The sequence below is a fragment of the Lagopus muta genome, chromosome 1 (assembly GCF_023343835.1).
Source record: "Lagopus muta isolate bLagMut1 chromosome 1, bLagMut1 primary, whole genome shotgun sequence".
NCBI lineage: Eukaryota > Metazoa > Chordata > Aves > Galliformes > Phasianidae > Lagopus > Lagopus muta.
The window spans coordinates 144,885,637-144,909,239 of NC_064433.1; the positions used below are offsets into that span (position 1 = coordinate 144,885,637).

Below are 23,603 nucleotides of genomic sequence, written 5' to 3' on the forward strand. Positions count from 1 at the left end.
TTGTATCTGAACTTAATGCCAGCTGGGGAATGGGCTGTTGACTCTTTCCCACAAAACCATGTATTGTCTTGTGTAAATATATTTCTTTTAATATGATGTAACCAGAAGCATCTCCTGAATATTCTCCTCTTCCCAGGACTTTATTGAAGATCGTCTTGATGTATGCTCTCTGAGGAAAACATTGTTCAAAGTTGTACTCCTAGCAGAGTTTTGAACTTTAATAATTTTGTTGTTTGCTGATGTCTTCTGCAAGTCTAAATTAAATCAGATGTATTCCCTAGGAGATAATTTGCTTGAATTATTTTCCTTTTGAATAGGAAATAAAAACATTTATGATCAACTCCTAAATGTCCCATTTTCCCTCTGGCTTTATGGTGAAGATGAACGTGAATAGGAATACTAGTCATTCCTCAATAATAATTGAAATAGATTCCCATGCCCCCCTCCTCTGTGGCTCGACACTTCCAACCTTGGGCTTTTCTTTTCTCAGAGTGTTTTATAACTATTGTTCTCTTGCTTTGTCTGCTTTTGTTGCTGAAAGTTAGAAAATGCAGGATTTAGAACCTTCTTTCTTTCTTCTGTCTATGGATAGCCATAAGTACATGGAATTTGTTACAGCATTTTTAAGGATCCACGCTTTTTTTTCTTTCTGTGGCTAATGTCAGTGTTTAACTATATTCATCCATGCAGAAGATTTTAAATTCACTTACAAAATGAGTATTTGCTTTTCAAAAGTTCTGTGCAACCCAACTGTATAAATCGGTTTCAGGAATCGTCAGAAGAAGTACTGTCCTAGTTCTGCTGCTTGGGTCTTTGCAGAGATGGACCGGTTTCATCAAGTTTTGTCTTCCTTCATTGTCTTGCTCCTCTCATTTCATTGTGAAATGGTTCTCAGATTGCATTTTCGTCATTTTATGGTTTCATTTTTGTCTCTCCTTCCCATCCACCACTGAATGTTAGACAAAAATGTATTGAACATCTAAAGTAATCTGAGAGTGGAATTCTACATATGAGTAAGGCTCACTTAAATTATTATGTAAGCCAAATATTTACATACAATGCCTGGGAAATAAATTGTTGGTTCTGTATTTGCTGTGACTACTCCGGCCTTATTGTACAATTTCTTGATAGCTCAAATACTGAACCCCCCCCTGCCCAGAATTTATCCATAGCAATTATGGTTAATACTTGAAACTATGAGATTATGTAATGACAGTGCTGCATAGTTTGTTTTTGAGGGGGGACTTAGGTAGAATGGAGGTAAATAACCAGGCAGGATAGAGAGGAGGCAGAAATGGACAACCATTTTATAGCTGCTGAATCTTACCTAAATTTAGTGCATCAACATTTCTGTGGCATAGGCAAATAGTCCTTCTGTGCTAACTAAAGCTAACATAAACAACAGATTTGAATGGCTAATACTCCCTTCTCATGTTTGCTTTTGCCGGTCAGTCTGATTCAAGTTGCTTCTTCCCTGGTTCTCTGTCTCTTTGCTGCCATATTTTAATCCTGCTCTTTCTGTGTTATTCCGTGCCTCCATGTCAAACCAAGAGCTGTTAAAAACTTTCTTGCCTTCTGCCCAGTGTGATGTTCATCCTTCTGCAGATCTCACAGCTGTGATGAGCATCACTGTCCAGACTGTTGGACCCAAATTAAATCTTGGGTACAGCAGATTTAGATGGCATGAGAGGATTTTGCTCTAGAGCAGTATTGATCTTACACCCCATTTGAACATAAAATGTCTGAGTAGCACTACTGTAAGGGAAATTTGAATAGCTCTAAGTAAAGATCAGTTTCACTTCACTGTAGAAAGTGAGAGAATTTCCCTGAATAAAGCTTTTCCTGTGTTGTCTCTTTTACGTGGTCACCGTCATCCAATTCTGTAAATTTCACACTGTTGGAGTTACTTTTCTGCTGGAGAAAATATGTTGAAGTTGTTAGGGTCTGACCATAGAGGCAAGAACAGTGCAGGTGAGGTAAAGAGGATGTCTTGCCAGTGCAAGACAGTGGAGAACCTGGCCGTGGATTACATATGATTGCCTTGGGTTTATGTTGCCATTTTGTGCTTATTTCATTTTGCTCTGAGCTGTCGAAGTATTTCACAGATAGTGAAATTGTTAGATTTTCTTTGGTTTCCAGTATATACAGCAATACTGAAATTTGTCCAAAATCTCTCTGCCTCTCAGAATCTGTATTAGAGCCTCTAATGGAATCAAGAAGTCCCACGCTCCTTTGTGTGTCCTCTGTAATCAGCATGCCGATCTGATTTCACTGCCTGCAAGCCTCTGTGGCTTTCTATATCTAGTTCCACTGGTACAACCACCTTGGGATGCATCTGGGTTCAATTCAGTCGTATTGTACAGTGATAAGGGATGCATGCAAGTTGATCAGAAAGTATGTGGCTAGTAAACACCAGATTCCACCTTTCCTGAATGATTAGCTTGCTTTTTGAAGTTCTAATGATTTTAATTTGGCTTGGAGTCAGTAAGTAAGCGTATGCAAAGCCTTAGCCAAAGTACCTATTTATTTATTTAAATGTTATCAGCATATATTTCTTCAAAGAAGAATACCTATCGCTTTGTCTATGCCCTTTTTAATAAATGTGTAGGTATCTGAATGTTTAGCTACCAAGTCAGCCTGCTCACATTCCCTCCGTTGTGTCGTGGATGGTAGCAGATAGTAGAAACAGGTTTGTTTTTTTTCCCCCCGTTAATATGGTTTGTAGAGTATTCGTGACGTGTAAGAATGATGTCTGTTCTATTTCATTCTTTTTTCCATTTCAGATTTTTAGAAAGCAGCGAGGGTTGTTTTTCCTATCTTTGTTCTGTCTGTTTTCAAAACATAAGTTGGTTTTTATTCCCCAAGAAAGGATATGAATAGCTTAAAGATTTATTTAAAATGTGAATAGAATTCTTCTGGACACAAATCACCCTAATTATCTGTTCATCTTCTGGACTTCACTGTTTAAAACTTGTCAAGAAAGAATAAATTTCTACTTTTTCCCTCTCATGTTCTTTCTAGGAGAAGGACTGTCCATGTTTGTGGTTCTTTCTGATATTTGCAAAATTGCTGTTAGAATTCGAACACTACAGTAATGTAACAGAAAATAAAAACCTCCAGTTTATGTGGTACTTGTTACTAGAGAGGGAGACGCTTTCAGTGGACATGCTTTTTGTCTTCTTTGTTAAGGAGTGTTTATGTAACCTAGAGCTATGCTGAAAAAAATCATTCAAGGAGCCAGAAATGTTCCGTGGCGCGGCACTTCATGTTAATTATTGCATGGAACTGTATGTGGTAGTTCAGTTTATGGCACTGTTAAGGATTCTGTCTTTAACTCTTACTGTAGAACGTAAAATGTTGTGATTACTGTTACAGATTACAGTAAATACTCAAATGCGACAGAACTAAGTATCCAATTTATAAAACTGAATGTCAGTACACCGTTATTGTTGGCTTGAGTTGTTTTACATTCAAATACAACGTACTGAATGGAAGCAGAAGCTCAGGACTGGGCATCTTTCTGCGGGTGCTTGGTCCCTGATGCCCAACAACCTGGCACAGGTCCCAGCAGTGTAGTTTGCACATCGTGCAGCCGAACGGATTCGTTCAGCTTCCTCTTGTGTTCTGTCATTAAAGGGGTCCTGCCCGCCTGGAGGTTCTGCTGAGCTCTTGGCCATTAAGATGCTTTGCTCTAAGGAGTTGCACAGGCAAATGGTACACTTGGAAGTTTCCTCACAGGACTTTGAGTTTACCTCCAATCTTACTGGAGTTCCTTCTTTTGAACATGAGTTTGCAAACTGTTTTTCTTATTTTGATGTTGTCCTCATGGTACCTTTTATTTCTTTCTTGCCTGAAATGAACAATTCTGTCTTTTTAGATGTTTGGTTTTTTTTCCCTTATAACTTTGTACACCACAATTACAGCTTTGGTTATGAGTCCTTGAAGTCCCTCTGTTGTGGCAATATCTTCTTCAATAGTGTGTCTTGGGTAGTCAGTTTTTTTTATTCATACTGGGACAAAAACATTTTCTGAATTACTTTTTCTCACATAACTTTGGGGTTGTTTTTGTTTTTGTTTTTTCTTTTTTTTTGAACTTCATTGCTCCTGCACATGGGCTGGAGTTCTGAACTTGTAAAGTGTTATCCAGCTCTCTTTCTTGAGTCAATACCATTAATTTGTGAGCCAGTTAAGTATTAGAGTGTATTGCTTTTGTCAATATTGACTTTTCCCTGCTATTATATTTCTCTTAGGTTAGTTAATTACATGTACCTGAATCTCCTCAAGTCTAGACTTACCTACATGTTTTTGTGTCATTTGCAGCTTTGTCACTTCTCTGATAACCTTCTGATGGCTGGCCCATACGTAGCTACCACAGACCACTCTGATAGCGACCAGTTCCTGCCCTTCCAGCTCCCCAAACAGTAGAAATGCATTGCTTATTTCCAATGTTTGTTTTCTGTGCAAATTCTTGAGGTTTTGTCCCCAGTTAGTTATTTCATTACACCAAACACATTCCTGGAAATCCATGTGGAAATCCATATAAAATGTTCTTTTCATTTCATTCTGATGCATTAAGTATCCTATCAGATATGTGAGGTACCTTTTCATTTTACTAAAATTGTGATAAACAAATTCTGCCTGTGATCTGTGTGTCTTCTAGTTGTGTTTTATTCAGTTTTGTCTAAATCGTTGTCCTGAAAACATATATATGCTGGTCTAAAAGTTCCTTGAAAGATTTTAAGTTCTTCAAAATCTAAGTGTAGTATATGCTACCATGCAGTCCTGAAGTAGTCATTTGCATAAGAATATTTTCTTATAGGCTCAAGCAACCTATTCTTAATTTCTTCTGATTTTTTTGACTGTATGTATCCTATGTGGCTTGCTAACTTAATGCTTTTTTAATTTCTCCTTTCTATTTTTCCTTCTCCCCTCCTTTCCTTGTTGCCTATGTCGCTGGTGGCATCTCCTCTTTTTTATGTAGAAAGAATAGGTTCGAGGTAAGTATCTTTCTAATATGTAGTCGGCAGAAACTGATGCAAGAAATTGTTTATCTTTTCAGCAACACCCTCATTTTCTTTAATTACATCTTCACCTCCTCTAATCCAAAAGACCTACTTATTCTCCCTTACCCGTCTCGGTGGTTATTGCGTGGTTTATACCTACAGCTGTTTACTTCAGAGCCCATTTCAGGTCTCTTTGTTTCGTTCTTACACAATGAATCTTATAATCTGCTTTGTTGGCTTCACAAACATTGTATTTCCATATTCTGCATAACTTTGCATTGGATTCCTATAGGTGGAATGGCTGTAGGGCACTCTAAAATTGTACAACAGGTCTATAAACTAAAGAAGTGTTATGCTTGTTTGAAGAAGACATAATATTTCATTTTCAGAATGCAAAGTTCATCTTAGCACTTGAAGTGGATACATTCCCCCTTTGCCAATGGATTTAAGATTTGTTTTTGAATTTCTTATGTTAATAAGTTAATTTCTGCTGATTTAACAGGTTTTAGATGCAGGAAGACTAAAAGAATATGGTGAGCCTTACATTTTGCTGCAAGAAAAGGACGGCTTGTTTTACAAAATGGTGCAACAAGTGGGCAAGACAGAAGCAGCTTCTCTGATTGAAACAGCAAAACGGGTAATTTTATAATTATAATTCAGTTTGTCTCTGCACTTGGTTCATCACAAGTTAGCACATTCAAGGTTATAGTAGGCATTCTGCTAAACATCAGAATCTGTTGACTTAGGAAGGCTGAACCCTCATTTTCACTGATTTTTTTTAGTGCTTACACACAGGGTTCCAAATGATAGGTGTATTTATGTACCCCGAGTTGAAAGAGTGTGTTTCTTGTATCCTTGTGTACGTACTCACAGTGCTAAGTGTGAATAATATATGACATACGCACCTGTGCTGGGCACGTGTCTTGCAAAAACTCTCTTTAAAAACATACAAAGGCTGCAGACTCCAGCATTTACTTCTCCTGTATTTTCTAAAAGGCCCAACCAGTGTTAGTGTGAGGTTCAGTACTAGTTCATTAAATTATGATCACTGGGAGTGCGATCACAGTTTTATTTCTCTTACTTCGTTCTTTTACCTTTGCTTTGTTCTGCAGATAGGATGAATCGCGCTCAATTAAGAAACAGCTGTTGAATGTTTTGTTGCCTCCTTGTTCCATGCGAGGCTCTGTGCCTGATTTACTGCTTACTATTCAAATCCTACTCTTGAGTGTAGCATTATTAATGTAATTGGGAGCATTCCTCTGGCAATCAAAGTGTTTAAGAAACATCAATGGATTAATTTTCATAATATGCCTCTGAGGTGAGGCTATATCATCTCCACTTTTCAGATGGAAAGCTAAAGCTGAGATAAGAAGATAAAAAGAAATGACCTTTGATTAAGGAACTCATTTTGACTAGCTTTTGGCGTGCTTTCTCTTTTTTTGTGATAATTCAGCACACAGGACGTCCAAAGCCAGGGTGTATTTTTCATATTGCAAATGAAGTTTCAGCACTGCTGCAGCTGAGACTTGCAGTGCTTGGTCTGGGAGCAATTTGATTATCTTCACACAACTTTAAGTGTGCAAGTAAGGCACTGATATTAGGCATGTAGCATCCTAAGAGACTTTCCACACGAGAGAACAAGGTCTTATCTCTGTCCTCTATGCTTTCTTCTCCTCAAGTTGCTTGATGTGCGGATCGTAAGGGGGACACAAATTGCAAACTATTTCCTGGGGGGAAAGGAGAGCACTAGGCATGGAGCAACTGATAAAGACAGCAGACAAAGTGACAGGTGTCTGCCTGCTTCCTAGTAAGAATAGCCACATTTCTGGAAAGTTGGAAAAACAAATAATTGTGCAGTCAGGGACGCTGGGTGCTCATGTATTGCAGCTGTTTCGGTGGGCATTTTGAAGCATAGGGAAGAGCTTTCCATGTCTGTGCATTCTCAGGTTTGTTGTTGGTTGTTTTTTGTTATACCAACTAAACCTCTTTCGGGATTTTCTTTTAAAGAGTTTTTAACATGAAAACTTTGCACCATATAAACCCACGCGTGGCACTGATTGCCTGAACTAAGGAAATGGCTTTTGTCAGCTGCTGCAAAGTAGCTTCTCACATTTTATTACTAAATGTAGTGGTTTAGACATGTTTTTTGTTGGTTGTTGTTTTTTTTTTCTTGCAACACGTGTATGAAGATCTGAAGATTATATAAATGATGTTTAAAAGAATCAGTTCTAATTGATGAGACCAGTGTTTGTCTGGCCAGGCTTCCTGGGACTTAATCCCTGGGATGGCTAGGGGTGGCTGTCCTGCTGTCACCAACAGAGATTCAGCCATGTCATGCTGTCTCTCCTTCCTTCCTTGCAGCCCTCCTCAGTTGCAAAATTGCATTAAAAGATAAATCAAAATGTATAAAAATAATTGCCTGATGTTACTTGCCCATATAGTTACCACATCAATGTTACGTGATTTTGTACAGGAAGGGAAGAGATCCAGGAACCGGTCTCTGCTGAAATGTGGTTTGATGAAAAAGTTTGCTAACTCCCAGGCTAGAAGGCAGATACAAGCTTTTGTATCTGCCAAGAATGCAAAGCACGGTGCTTATCCACACTCAGCCCAAAAAATGGGAATCGAGAGACTGTATCTCCAGTCAGCAGCTACCCAGAAGCACAGTTACAGTTCTTTCTGTTTAAAGGACTTGGGCATTAATTCAAGGTTTTTGTTATTGCTGTCCCTTGTGTTTCATGCATGCTTTCAGAGAAGTTGCTTAGTAAGAAGAGCTGATTCTGGGGGCCGTTCATTTTGCACACGTGTGTCGGTTGCACGTATTGCTGCTGGTCTCATACCTTCTCTTGTGGTTACCAAGAACTGTTTTTATGAAGAATTGCTTTTTGCTGTTGTTGAAGAACAGCACACTGCACATAAAAGGAAATGGTAATATAGCATATACACGTACTTTTCAAAAGGTGTTACAGTGAGTTGCTAAGTGAAATGGTTTGGAATGTGGCCATGCTTTGACAGTGATCGTTTGATTTATTGTGCTTTGGACCCAAATCTTGAGCAGAGCAAATTAGTACCAAGAGCTTTTCTTCCAGTAAGGTGAGATTTTCAATCAGTTTTCTGGAAGAGTATGGCTCTTGTGTATATTCCTTAGGTGTGAACAAAGAGGGATTATGGACCTTACGTTGGAAGACTTAACTTGGGACATCTTTGAAAGAACCACAATTATCTGGGAATAAAAAGAAAAAAAAAAGACACACATTGGTTGTCTTAGCTAAGCATTGAAAGATTAAACTATTCAGGATCACCATGCCTGCTGAAAACTTAGTTCAAGCTTCTCAGTGGACCCAGGCTTGCTCCCTGTATGTCTCTTTTGGTCACCCCATATCCCGTATTTTTGTGCAAGTGTGAAAGAATGCAGTGCAGGCACAGCTCAGACGGAGGCTGCAGTCTGCGAGCCTGACTGCAGTGGAGTTGGCATCATTTGTCTTTGTTCAGTTTACAAGAAGCTTACTAGGAGAAAATCCCGTGGGAAGGTAAGAAATGAAATAGTTAGAAGAATTTTTTTTAAGTGTGTTCAGTGTTTAGATTACAAAAAAAATAGATAGCCTCAGAGTGTTCTCCGTGCTGTCGTCGGCGCTCAGAGAAGCTTTTCCACAAGAGTAGGACTGTTCTTCTGTCAATCAGTTTTTGAGTACTTTGAGGGAAGAGTGAGGGTGATTTTATTTTAGAGCTATGACGGATGCGTAAATATTAAAAGAGGTGTTATCTCACCTCCACGATTACTCATCAGAGGGTTGCAGCTCTGTTGGCTGTGGAAGAAGCTTGTGTAAAGACTTGGGCATTTAGTATCTTGAGGGATTGGGCTCAGGGGAAGAATCACAATGAGACAGTTGAAAAGCAGCTGCCATTTCATTAGGTCTCTAGTAATGTGCCAAGGTTTTCTATTAACTTTGAAAAAAATTCACGCTCAGAAGCTCCATTTAAAAAGTATGCCAGAGTTTTGTGTTTCTAACCAGGAACAGGATGGGAGCGCAGCGCTGGGGCTGCAGGCTCTGCGCTGTGTGTGTGGCTCCTGATTAACTCTCTGCTGCTGAATCCGATCGGGGCTGGTTACTGAGGAATGCCTCTTAGCAGCCTCCCAGTTGGTTCGATTAAAGCCTTAATATTCTCTGCAAAGAGATATTGTCTGAAGATATGTATATCCTGCGTTGGTGTGCGTACACAAAAGACGACAGTGGTACTTACAGGGATGTTTCCATAGAGCGACTATTCCCCTTTTATACCCCGTGTCTTATACATGCATTCATATATCCGAAAGGGACGTTATTATCAAACAAACCAAACTTTGCTGACAACACTCTGAAACGTAAATTGGAGAAATATTTCATAAGCTGTAGTCGGGGCAGTATTGAGTACGAGACCTAACTCGTGACATGTGTCAGGTTCAGAAAGATAGTGCATTTTCTGTTTTTGAAGACTCAAACAAAACTTTTCACATTTTTCTTTGAAAAAAAATGCATTTGAAGTCCTTTTTCACCCAAACACATTTTTAGATAAGAGCACACAAGTCTTGACATTATTTCATTTTGTTATGCGCATCTGTCAAGGAACAGAGATACGATACAGCTACTAAAAACTGATGATTGTGGAACAGTGAAACTTGACAGCATTTCATTTCCTTTATGTTCTGATTATACATTTATCAGGAAACCTGTATCTCTTCTAGTTCAGCTAGAAATTGGTAGAATTCAAGAACTCAAAGGCTTGGCAAAGAACCGTCCTATTATTTGGTATCATCTTACATTTTAGAGAAGTTGCTTGGTTGAGTCATTGTTAAAGCTTTTGCTTCTTCTTTCATTATTGTGGTTTGCTATCCAGAGATCACATTTCTATAGGCCCTATAACTGCTCTGCAGCACAAATTAAACGCTGGGATATTTCATACATATACCTCGACGTTTCAATGGTTGTCAATCACAGTTTGTAAAATACAGGGATTACAACCTGATATTAACATCCAAATCCATTGTGTTCATTTTATGTGTGAAAATGAGAAACCCTTGTGCAGACGCAAGATTTCACAGCTTCTTTGTCATCCTGTTTTTAATTTATCTCCGTGTTTTGAGCTAGTAAAATGATTTTACTTATCAATTTAATGCGAAGTGATAATATATATCTGTTTATCTGAATCACCAGAATTTGAGCAGACCTACAGGTTGTGTGGGGTTTTTTCTCAGACTTTGTTATCATCTAAGATCACTGGTAATTTTAGTAATTGTCCAGTGCCGTAGAACCACTGAGTGGCCTGTGTTGAAAAGGACCACAATGATCATCCAGTTTCAACCCCCCTGCTATGTGCAGGGTCACCAACCAGCAGACCAGGCTGCCCAGAGCCATATCCAGCCTGGCCTTGAATGCCTCCAGGGATGGGGCATCCGTAGCCTGCTTGGGCAACCTGAAATTCCTCTTTGGATTCTTCAGGGTCACACATTTCTTTGTTCTCTGTGTACCTCTAGAATTGTATTTTAAACTAAAAGATGTTTAATGTAAAATGACATATGGAATCTGACATTTTCCCTAGGTTTACTTCAGTAAGAATTACCCAGAAGTTGTTCAGAATGGTCAGCTTGCCACAGACTCCTCGCTGGATCCTTCCTCAGGATTATGTGTAACTGAAACTGCACTGTGATTCCTCATGACCACAGTTTTTTTCCACTGAATATAAACCTGAGAGCATCCAAACCATCGATGTTCACGAGTGTCAACGGGAGAGGAAAAAGAGGGGGCGATTCTTTGCACTGGACATCCTTTTATTTAATACTGAGAAGAAGAGTTTTACTATCCCTGTTTCTTTGATTTCAGTGCAATATATGTTTTTTTTTCCTTTCCAACTAATTATTTTTGTATTGCTAAGGAAATTAGGCAGACTCAGTTCTTATTTGAAAGTTATGTGTCTGTTATTTAAACAGGTGCAGGACACCTAACAGGTCTAGGGTGCATCTTTGGAATTTATTAAAGAAAGATTGGAGTGTGTCCCTTTTCTCAGTTGGAGATACTTTGAGAGCAAACAAAGCCAAATGTTTTTTAGTGTCACCGTACCCCCACAGCTGTGCCTAAACAGCAGGTTTGGTTGTGTACAACTTAGCTTCTAATGGAGGTGTTTCTCTACCTGTCACAGGTAGCTATGCAGGTGGTAGAAAAAAAAAGCAAAAAGAATTAAAAGCCAAAAACACTTTCTTTTTTGATAGCAAAAAGTACTATATACGTAGATTTTTTTTTATAATTCAAGTAATGCTGTTCAAGATGAATGTAAATGTAAGTTTTATTTTGCTGAAATCCAGATGCTGAAAAATCAATCTCAGTCTTCTGTACTTTAGAAGAGAACATTTGCACTGAAGAAATATTTAAATAATTTAACACACATTCCTCTTTTTATCCAGGTTATCAGAGAAAAAAAAAAAAAAGTATTAAAATAACTTGAGGAAATCTTTGAATGACATGTCATTATACCTAAATACCACGTAGTACAAAGTTATCTCCAACACACCACATTGAAATGTATACGTTATTTGCATTTATTGTGCCTTAATATTTGTGCCTTCAAGCCAAAGCTGTAACTGCAGGGTACACAACAAATTCATTAAATATATGTTAAAAATATTTAGCCTTAATATATTTAAAGTTTTGCATCAAGGATTCTGTTGAACTTGTGCTGTTTGAAGTTACCATACTGCTGGAATAGGTAGGGAAGTGCAACCCGTACGTTTGAATGGCTGTTGCTGGTACTGAGGAGATTGCAGTGAGATTCTGTATTTGTACACCATGTCCTGATTCAGCAAAGCACTTCAGTGTAAAGGCACTATTCTTGTGGTTTAAAAAGTCAGGCAAGTGCTCTTCTGCTGCAGAGCTTTTTTGTCTTCAGTGAGATACCTACCCTTTGAGGTCCAGTACAGAATAAATCTATTCCAATTATTGTCTGAAGGGACAGAAGGCACTGAAAAACAACAGGTCTCTTCAGGACACAGAGAACACTGTGCTTTTTAGAAAAAGAAAAATAATAAAAAAAGATGCTTGCTATTACCTTGGCAAGCTAAATATTGCTTACCCAATGTTCCCCCAACAGTCGAAAATTAAGGCGAACACAAATGTTTCTCATTTCAAGCCATTTTACCAGCAAGTAAGTTGCTGAAATACAAGACTGTTGCTTGTATTGTTGTTGAGAAGCAAACTGAGGCCAAAGCCTGTGCCTGAAGACAGGGGCTCATCCAGGAGGGCTTTGTCCTGTGCAGAAGTTGGTGGTGAGAGGCAGAACCTTCTTTCCCTGCTGCCTGCACCCCCACCAATTGGCTTCTCTGGTGGATGGGAGGAAAAGACACGCGCTGGGTGTTGGATTTGCTGGCAGCATCCTCCTGTACTGTTAGCAGGAAGGTATGCAACGAAGCGCTCTTGCCCTTAGCTTTCTTTTGGCAGTCTCTAACACTTCTGTGGGGCGTCGCTCACTATTGCAAGTGTCTCTGACATAAGTGGAACTGAACTTCACGTGGGTCTTGTCCTTTGTCTGGTGCTAAATACAAGGCAGTCAGGGATGACTACGTGTCCCCTGGCACAGATTGGCTCATGTAAGCAGCAAGCTCAGAGCTAATCCTTCTCAGAGCGCACCAGCCACAGCCTCTTTTCTGGATCGCTTTGCCCCCTATGTACCTAGCACACAAAACACTACCGTGTTTTGTTTTGTTTCTTTTCAATTCTAGTGGTCTCAAATAAGGATAGGGCTATTCTGCAGCTCAGCAGAATGTATTGCAGAGCTATGTGAAGATGTAGAGAAGTGTTTGAGGATGTAAAGTCACATGGGATAATGCTGGGGGATTGTGTAGCATGGAGAAAGCTCAGCCTTGCATGGTCTTTCTTGTCTGTAACTGCCTTTTGGAAGCGGTCCATGGCATAAACCATGTCCAAGCTCTGCTCAGCCTTTATCATAGAGAGATCCAGCTGGAGTGCTCCAAAACAGAGCCAGAGTGAGCTGACTGTGACAGTGCAGACAGCTAACAGGGACTGGAGCTTGAGCTCATGCGTTTCCCTTTTTTATTCAGTAGTTTGGACAGATGCACAGGGTCTACCCATGCTTTGCAATGTTGAATTATTTTGATTTCTAAATAGTTCATGCAAGAAAATAAGTGTGATGTATAATACGCTGAGACTTTTAAATGCTCTGAGAGAACATGATGTTTTCATGGCTATATATTTTGTTTATATTTTTTTAAAACGGAATTCAAGGAGATAGATAAACTGAGGGTATAATTATAGTTTTAGTTCATTTCAGCTCTGAAATGAAACTATGGTAAGTTGTATTTCAGTGCTGAGCTCCAAGACGCTGACTGCAGCCCACTCACTGGTATGAGACCCTGTCAAATTCAGCTCTCACTCTATAAGGCAGAGTTAATTTCATCCTGCAGATTTTTGAACGTGCACAAAAATGCTAGGTATCTGAAAATGCTCATCCTGCTTCTTCACAGGTTTTGACAGGACATTACTAGCTGTAGGTATAAAAGAATCAAATATTTAAAGAATCGCACTTGAAAACCGTACGTTACTGAATAGATCAACAGATAGTGAGCCATTTGTGCCTGTCATTGCCATGATATCCACCTTTTTAGTTTAAAGTAACAAATATATTTCAGTCAGGAAGTTGTTTCTTTTAGATTCTTTTGTTGCTTGTTGTTGAGAGTTGTTGTGAGTAGTTTAGGTGACTGTTGGTTAAGATGGACACACCTATTTAATTTTAGGTGGGTGACAAAGTGCATCGTGCCTGAAACTCGAGGATGAGAGAGGCCTTCCTTTGTTGAACGTTATGGTCTGTTGTATGTACAAATTATCTCTCCAGTGAGGTGTTTTGTGTTTCCTTCTAAAGAAAAGTTCAAATAGTTCTAAATTTCCACTTTGAAAATGTTCGTGCTTTGTTTGGAGAATAGTAAAGCTGCTTATTTCAAGCTACATTCCTTCATGGGGATCTTGGAAAAAGAACTCAGTCTTCAACATTATTAAAGCCTTTAAAATATTTCTTCACCATAAGGTGCCTTAAAGTATTCCAGAGTCTAATAGACAATTCTGTGCAGAAACACTGCACTGCAACAATTGTGGGACTGTTGTTTGGTTCGAAAGTCTGAGAACAGCCTCTACTTGAGATCGAAAGAACTGTTCCTCAAACGTTCATTTTGGTATCTCTTTGCTTTACCTGTCTGTGAAAGACCACTGGGAGAGTCAAAGCCAACATGGTTCTCAATAATAGGTTATTTCTGATTTTGCTTAGGTTAAGGGCAAAATTCTGCTCCGTGAGTTGAACCACAGTTCACTTGCCAGATAGTTTTAGTCTTCTGTGATATCACTCATGCTCCTCTTTGGAAGAGGGAGGACCTCCTTCTGACCAAGATCAGGTTGATAAAGCGATATTGACAGTTTCTTTTAACCTTCCCAGTACACATTTGGAAGTAAGGTGAAGGAAAGAACAAGGAGACAGAAGGTCTACATCGTATAGAAATTTCAGTGAAAATGCTGCTTTCTGTGTTAATCCGACCCTTCCAGATGTCTCACCTTGAAGTCTGAGGGGGAAAGGGGAAGAAAAAGATAACTGACATCACTTACATCCTGTAATGATGATGAGCTTCTGACACATCAGCAGAAGAATGTGGCTTTCTGTATGTTTCACATTGTATAACATCGCACTGCTTTTCCATCATTTTAACTCCGTTTCTGTTTTGTTTTGGTTTTTACATTTGTGTAACAATTTGATTCTGTTATTTCTGTGGAATGATTTCTTTTGTCGACATCCACGACAGCTTCTGTCGTACAATAAAATGTGTTTCTCAGAAGTGTGCCGAATTCTGTCGTCATTGTGAATGTATGGGTGAAGGCAGAAATGCAGGGCTGAGCACGGCACAGGACGTGCCCGAAAGCTCCAAACAACTCTTTGTAACATTGCCAACTCCAAGGGCTGAAAATCCCCCATTATGAGGATAACACAGAATGCTACATCTTGGCTCATTTTTACCATTCTTCTGCTGTCTGAGATCTCCCAGGTCACATTTTCAAGCTTTTTGCCTCAATGGCAGGAACTAAAAAGTAATTCAGATAGATTTCCAAAAATCATTATATGACTTGAAGGCAGAACCACTGCAGCTGCAAATGTACGGATCAGATATGGTCTCTGCCTCGAACAGCTCACAAGCTAAATGGACTGGATAAAGCTAATGGACACAGAAAGAGTGGATTAGCAGCAAAACTCCAAAATCTGGTGTCGTCTCTCAATCCTGTACTTTTCTCTGATGAGTTTGTTACTTAATTCAACAAGACCCTGAAACTGCTCGTTTCTGAAAACTGCTCGTAGTTTCTCCCTGTCTGCCGACTTTCTCAAGCAGTTAAATCTGTGATTTGGGGTATGAGTGTTTAGTACGAGTTGGATTATGCATTTATCACTCATCTCTGAGGTTAGCAACTTCTAGAACTGATAAAATGGAAATGGTCACCTGTCCTTTTATAACAGGGTGCTGGAGCATGTGTTCAAAATAAATGTTTCTACCAAAAGTCTGCAATGCAACTGCAATGCAGCTATTTTAACTTGATATATAAGTGAGTTTATCTTAGCTTGTCCCAGCACAGCAGATGCTTGTGGTATGTACAGTATCCCGGAGCATGTGCTTACCAAATTCTTGTGCTGCTGTTGTTAATGTAACGTTGTTGAGATGAGGTAGAACTGTGTCATCTGCCTGAAAGAGAGCTGCTGGTAAATAGCAAAATCAAAGTTTTATGAACTTGACTAGAGAAGATGCACAAATATCACCAACTCAGTGGATCAAGCTGTTTCACGGATGTTGAGCAATATAATGTATAAGAACATTAGGCCACGTTCTGACATTGAAAATCAGATTTCTGCTGCCTCACATCATAGAATGAATCATGTCATAGAATGGCCTGGGTTGAAAAGAATCACGATGATCATCTAATTTCAACCCCCCTGCTATGTGCAGGTCGCCAACCACCAAGCCAGGCTGCCCAGAGCCACATCCAGCCTGGCCTTGAATGCCTCCAGGGATGGGGCATCCACAGCCTCCTTGGGCAACCTGTTCCAGTGTGTCACCACCCTCTGCATGAAAAACTTCCTCCTAATATCCAAACTAATTTTCCCTTGTCTTAGTTTAAGACCATTCCCCCTTGTCCTATCACTATCCATATAGTTTTGCATATATGTTTGTCCATTCTGAGATATAGAGTTCCCTCTGGGCCTTGGTGACAGATCCAACGCTCAGAAGTACAACAGCAAAAAACAGGAGGTAGCCCCAGTGGCACTCAGGAGCCACTTGGATCACACTCTGTGTCCTTCACGTGCTGCTGAGCCAACAGCTGCGTGAGAGCCGCTGTCCCTGTCTCCTGGTAGAATACCCTGGTTATTCAAGTACAGACTCAGGAATCAGGAAATGGGGACTGCAGGCTTTGTTTGGCCTGAGCCTCCTGGGTCCTTCAGGCTTCTGCATCTCCAAAGCATAATCCTCAGGGTGGTTTTGGTAGGGATATTCACCAGAATTAAATGAAGTGTGTCAGTAACACGGCAGTTCAGGCGGCAGAGAGAATGGACAAAAGCTGGGGCTGGATGGAGGGGGTAATGTTTCTTCCGAAAAAAGGAAATCCCAGGTTGTATTTCCAGTTCCAGGGAGTATTTCTGCATTTTATTCTGTGACTATTTGTAGAAATTGCATAAGCACCCGGAGGAGCTGGGGATTCTGCTCCAGACCCCCCGTTCTGTACTTGGGGTCTCACCATGCGGCAGGAACAGCTTGCTTTCACCACCCACTAGGCCGAGGCTCCAGCTCCCGCGGCTCACAGCCTCTTATTTCAGAGTTGGTGCTTGAGGAGTTTGGCTGTTCCACAAAAGGAAACACTCTTCTTCTGCCTCTCCAAGGACACTCTAGCCCTCAGCTCGGTGTCTACCAAGTGGATGTCTGCTCTGGACAGGCTGCTTGCTGTACCCACCGATTCCTGCCGCAGCTGCTCCTTACGCAACATCCAACTGTGAGTCTCCCTGTAGACCAGGGTTGTCTTTATTAATCAATAACGTTCCTAGCAAAAGAGCTCTTCTAACTGAAGTCTATGCACTGACTGTACCCAGAGAATAACCTGCCAGTTTACAAGGTCTAAATGGCAGCACTGCAGCCAAGTACATGTATATCACTTAAGCACTCTCACATATGTATTTGATGTCTGAGGTATGGCTTTGGATCATGTAAAGACACATGATGCTTACAAAGGCAATGTGGCTTTTTGAGGGTTTCTTAGATTTGCTATGGGAAATTAAGGGAGGGAGCAGTGAAAAATTGATCCTTTTGTTTAATTCCAGAAAGTTTTGTATCTTGTTTGGTCACAGATAGCAAATAAAGTAGGGACTTATTTGTCCCTGAAGAAAGCAAGTCTTGCTGGTGTTCTCACCAACTGACATTCTTCTCAGAGCTCTGTATTTTGCAGAAAAGCACCATAATTACCTTTTTTAGCATTAAATTGAATTGGATGGGAAACACAGACTAAGAATTATTAGTCAAAGTTTCACTGTCAACAAGAGCTCGCTCTTGAAAATTACAAGCCCAGATTTTCTTTTTAGCATAAATGCCAGGCATGAACAGGGTGAGTGAGCGCCGTACAACTTTCTTTTGGAAACATTGCCAGGATAGCAAAAAAGAGGATTTCTCCCCCACCTCCCTGCCAGACCGAGAGATTAGCTAGATTTTTGTTTGTTCTGTACTGGCAAGAAGGCCACATTGTGCCACGAGTATGGAGCACTGTGCGCTTTGGTTGATTTAACATGTATGCACTTTTGCAGAGTAGTGATTTCCTCAAGCAGAGTTATGCAAGTAATTCACCGTGAGGCATTCATGCAGTGATTAAGTAAATGCCTCTTCCCACAACCAGGTCATCTCCTGACAATCACTGCTTCTTTCTTTTTTTTGCTTTATTTTTTTTTTTTCCAGTTACTCAACAAATCCTTTTGCAATTACTTTTAAGCATTCTGTGTAGAGAGTGAATTTATGCACGTGGTTAATGCTTACTGCTGTTTGAGTAATATTCATAATAGATCAGAGAAGCTGCACGGTGTTGTCTCTGCGTCAGTGGGTGTAAATGTCCATACCTGTGAATTTAAAACTCTGTTTTCGTTTGTTTTTGGGCATGCACGTGTGTGTTCCTTTCTGCGCATATTCATGTCGGTAAAGCTAGCTGTACTTGAATGGCATGTCACGTCATGCAGGCACAGCAGCACAGCAGGGAAGCGAATCTGCATTTTTTAAATAGTTTCATGGAAAAGTCTCTGCTTCCATTCCTGGCAGCAAACGACAGAGACGATCACAGCCTCCAGAGAACGTGAAGGCGCTCTGACACTGGCACACAGAGCATGCCTGCAATCTGTGGAGCAGGGCTTGTTTGGGAAGCACGGGGCTTTGAAGGATCCCCTCTGCACTGCAAGTACCCGCATCGGGTCCTTAGACACCTGTGTGCCTCTAATGTAAAAAAGCTGTGCACAGCCCATTCCCGTCACCGAAAATGAAAAGTTAAAGGCTTGGCGCTGCTGGTGAGCGGGTGCAGATGGCTGCCCTGCTGTAGGCCTGGCTGCCCGGCTGAGGCATGCTGCCTTCAGTGGTATCCTCACCAGTGTGTGTACCAAGGTGAGCCCGCTGCCAGCTGTAGGGCTCATCTGGAGGGAGCAGGAGCCCCTAAATGAGAGACGTTGCTGAGGACAGCTCTGAGGGCATAAGGGAGCCGTGGGGCAGCAGGCCCAGGCTGAGCGCCGAGGTGACAGCTTTGTGCCATGAGGAAGGTGCAGCAGCCGCACTTCTTAGCTGGACCTCTAATGGGCCGGTTAATTGGCTAATGGGGATTCCTGAGCTGCAGTGTAATGGATGCGAGTGCAGCGATTACTTAACAGAGAGACGTGTAGATCTCGGGGAGATGGCTTTGCTGGGTTGCCAGAAGTAATGGCAACAAACCAGTTGGAGCTGCTGATGCTGTTGTCACGGCTTTACCAGAAAGGCTGCTTTTCCCTCCAGCTTTTTTTTTTTTCCTTCTCAAGAGGCGATGAGCCTTTCCCTGGAACTGCTATTGAGACAAACTTCTATCACGTATTAATATGCGTAATGTGCTGCTTTGTGGCTGCTTGCTGGGCAGAGCTGCCAGGCTCACACAACGCTCAGGCTCTGTTACTGTAACTGTGGCTACTGTTGTTGGTAGCTGCTCTGGGCTTTCATTTGCCCATCCTGAGGGGACTGTAATAAAGACTGACCCCTGCTGTTAAATTGTTTGCATAATTCCTTCATTTTCCTTTTTTTTTCTTTTTTCTTTTACTTTCTTTCTTTTTCTTTTTTTTTCTTGACTGAGAAAGTTGATCTTACACTGGGAGAAATACCAGCCCTGTGAAAGTTTTAACACCTAATCGTATCATAGCTGAAGGAGGCATGCAGCTTCCTTAAAGCTGAGTGTGTTCCTCGTCTCTAATCCATCGCCTTGAAGTTTAGGGAAGAGATGGGTTTCCCACTTTGATTTATCTGGACTGTGCTTAATCCTGAATTTTGGAGAGGAGTTGATTTATTGTCCAGCATCAGGGAGGGGACATTAATTCCCCGCCTGCCACCCAGCATGGCCACTTGGAAAGAAGAAAGACTCCTCTGCTGTAGGTAGGATCAAAACCCATGCGAATAAGCTGAATTGAAGTGCATGTGTCCAGGCAGCTCTTCTGGAAAACTCAACTCTTCTTCCACTTAACCCTGCTGTTGCCTGCAAACTCTAGAAATACCTTACTTTTTACCCTGGAGCTTACACGGGTGTGGAGAGCCATACTTTGTAACTCCAGAGCTGACAAGACTGGGCTGTGTGGTGCCTTAATCTCACCTAAACCTCTCTGACATGGAGAAACCATGGAGAAACTTTGTGGAGGGGTTTGGTGGGCACCAGTAGCCTCGCTTAGAGCCTCTCCATGCAAAGCAGTGTCTTTTCCATCTGTGTAGACACGCACAGGTGCACACCTGCAAAGCGAAGGGAAAGGGGAGAAGGAGGGTCCCCAAACCTTCACACAGCTTGGGGCAGAGGAAGCACTCAGCCTGTGAACCTGGCCCTCTCTGGGCTGCAGGACTTTGAGCCCCTATTTACTGCCTCTTGCCATCGGGGTGATGGGTGCCCTGGGTGCCTGGGAACGAAGACATTCCCCACTTGGATGCCCTTACTGAACACCTTTCCTAGAAACATGGTGCAAAGGAGAGAAGAGCAAGCTGGAGGCCGTGTGCACTAATCCAGGCGGCGAAGTGTGTGGCTGTGCTTGCAGTTAGCAAACAGGAGTCTTTGGGTAGCAAAAGTCGGGGGAGTGAGGAGTGAGCCCAGGCCTTCCCACTCCCTGCTGACTGACCTCAATACAAGGTTTCAGAGTCAAGCACACGCTCCCTCACGCTCCCCCCCTCCCTCCCGGCCTCATGAGTCTTTAAATTCCTTGCTGCAGAGTGGAGCAGTTTCAAAGCGGGGGTGGAGGATCCTCCACCCAAGGTAGCCTCCAGCATGGCGGTTAGGGCACTCTCATGGGATGTGGGAGACATGGCTTTGAACCCCTCGGGCTGAGGCGGGAAAGGAACCCAGGCCTCCCACTTCCTCAGCATATACTTTGAATACCGAGGCATTATATAATAAAAGCTATCACCACCTTTTCTTCTTCCTGCTTTGTTTTTAAAAGACTGATCTGTGTGGAGTCTTTTGAAAGAAAGGGCGTAGGTACCAATCTCCAGGAGAAGATTTCAGACAATAGATCCCAAGCAGACAGGATTGCCTCACTCCAGCCTCAAGGAGCTTTTAGCGCAAGAGAGAATTGCAGATACACCCCTGTCCTCCACTTTTCCTAGTGCTTGAATGTAAGCAGCTGCGTGCTCCCTTCAGGAAGCTCCCACTTTACGCTGCCAACTCCTTTCGGTTCAACACCAAAGCAACCAATCTCCACCACGAACTACGTGGGGAGACTGGGTGCAGCTCACAAACTGCTGGTGGTGAGGGACCTACGAATCAGGAACTTCTGTGTCTAAACCTCTCCTGAATCTAAGCCTACTTTCTCTAGTTAGTCCAGGTTGTCAAATCCAGACAAAACTACTTGCCCTTGGAGACAATGCTGAGGATGGAAGCTAGATCAAATAGGATGCACAAGCAGGTGAGGAAATTTTAAACTCTTTCGGACTAAAATGAACCTCTGACAGGAGTCTTAATCACTGCACCCTATGAAGACTTAATTGAAACATTCAGTCTGGGTAATCAGTTCTGATGTAGCTGTAAAAGCCCAGACAGTCAGTCCCAGATGTCTCTTTGATGCAAAGTCACACAAAGATTCAAGTTTCCATTGCTCTGATCAAGCAAAATGTCCGCTGTCCTAACTGAAGGGGGAAGCAGTTTCTGCTTCCCGGAGCATAAATTTGTTGCACATGGTGCCTATCAATCAATCAAGCTCAAATGTGCATCAAGTCTTCTAGCTTGCACTCAGTGAGATTATACAAATTAAGTTTAAACCTTGAAAAATCTGTATGTAACCTGTTTTTAAAACACTCAATCTATGGAAATCTATTGTTTCCCCCTCGTTTTCTAGGCAGAAACCTTACTCTAGAGAGGATGGGGCCAGCTCAGCAGTTGAGTCTTCATGAAAGATTGAAGTCTTTGGCTTATTGCAGCAGATACTGTAAATCAAAGGAGATCAGGCAACCAGAATAAAGAAAGGATGTCACTGTCCTTGCCACAATTCTGCCAAGAGAGGTCCCCAAAGCAGGGACAAAGACCCCCCTGGAGCCCCTTCGTTCATATTCTCATTATTATTATTGTCAGTGGACTGATCGTCTGCATCTGGTGAGGTTCATTTTCAGCCCCTGGTTCCTGTCACTTTTCCCTGTAAGCATTTTTCAGTGTTGATTGCTTCTATGTGAGGGAGACCAGCTCTTGTAGGGGAAAATGAGGTTTCCTCCGTTCTTGGAGACAGCTAAGAAAGCTGAAAAGCATTAAATAGATTTTTCCCAGAATATCCTGAAAGGCTATTGTACGTTTGAGGAAGTCCAACTGCAGTAGAAGTGGCTGATTACCCTGGACATGGACTGACTGCCCAGATATGATAGTGCATGGACCCTGGCATAGTTTTTGCCAGGTGTTGTGATGAGCTGCTTCTCTGATACCATCAGAAGATGCTCATCACCATGAAATAAAAGAAAAGAGGTATTACAGAGGATCGTTTCAATATCTGACATTCTAACACTTGGATAATTGTATTTGTTCATTAAGATAAGGATCATCATTCAGCTTCTCCTACGTTTAGGTCAGCCTTCCAACACATTTGCATTTGCAAGGGAGAGCTGCTGTAATGACGGAGAATGAAACTGCCACGCATTGCATCATGACTTCTGTGCTAATATCACTTACACATGATAAAATGCAAATAGTATTGACAGTCAGCACACAATCATGCTTAATCCCTTAAGCCCACACACATACATGTGTTAAAAGTGATCATCTCCCCAGCAGTAAACACAACACATATCAGTGCCTCACTCTGTCCTCCTGAGAACATTCATTCTGCCTCAACTCAAAGAGGGTTCAGTTCTGTCCCTCAGCCAAGCATGTGGGCTGCAAGTGGCTCAAAAGGGATATCCTTGTGGTAGGTACCCTCGTTGACTGCTGCTCACAGAAATATGACAAGGCCATGAGACTTATTGTAAGCACTCACGTGTTGAAGAGGCCCGTGTTCCATACAGGCATTCAGAGAGCAAGTTGCAGTTCATTCTTCTTCTTCTACAAGTTCACTCTTATTCTCTTCTATTCTCAGTTCACTCTTATTCTGCACTTTGGTTATCAAAAGATCCCTTTGTGGGTGCTCAGAATTTATTTGGAAATGAGTGTATCAGCTAAATAGTAGCTAGCATCAAGGCTCAAACTTTTCTTCATTTGGGATTCATACCGATAGAAGGATACTGACATTCTATTTACACCTTTCATTTACACTCTTTGGGTGTAAACTAACTAGCCTTAGTTCAGGACTGCTGAAGTATTCACTCTGGAAATTTCCTATTTTTCAGTGCTAATGGCAAAGCACTGCCTTGGGTTTTAAAGATTGGAAAAAATGCAACAGCCAATCAGCAGCTGTAAGGAGATACTAAGAAGTTGTGGCCCTTGGAGTGGCAGCCACTGGTGAGGAAACCCTGGCATGAGGTTGAACAGGTCAGGGTCTTCCACAGGCACTTTTCTCCTTTGACTAATAGGCCCTTCTTTCAAGAGAGCTGCTTCACAAAGAGTGTATAACTTAGCTTCGTGATGCCTACCAGATGAATCTCACCATGCAGCCAAACACTTTTAGCATCCAAAGACTGCTTGACAGAGGAGGGACATGTTCCAGTGTCTCACTAGCCAAGCCTAATGGTTGCAGTGCTGTTCAGGGAGTGCCCAGCACTGGATACAGAGGTGCACTTTGGATGCTTCTTTGCCCATTTAAGCCCAGCAAATCTATTCCTACTCTCGCCTGAAAACACGTCATATTCCCACAGCAGCTGTGAAGTGAAAACTTGCAGAG

General features: G+C 41.6%; 1 protein-coding gene across 2 annotated transcripts in view; it reads left to right on the forward strand.

Moving 5' to 3' along the window:
• ABCC4 (ATP binding cassette subfamily C member 4) overlaps positions 1-14,865 on the forward strand; it is a 152,887-nt gene extending 138,022 nt beyond the window's left edge. For both annotated transcript variants that reach the window (XM_048933168.1, XM_048933169.1), the window contains 2 exons: positions 5,506-5,640; positions 10,581-14,865. In XM_048933168.1, coding sequence (XP_048789125.1) covers positions 5,506-5,640; positions 10,581-10,688 — 243 coding nt within the window. In that variant the 3' untranslated portion in view covers positions 10,689-14,865. The remainder of the gene's footprint in view (positions 1-5,505; positions 5,641-10,580) is intronic.
• Positions 14,866-23,603: the final 8,738 nt, after the last annotated feature.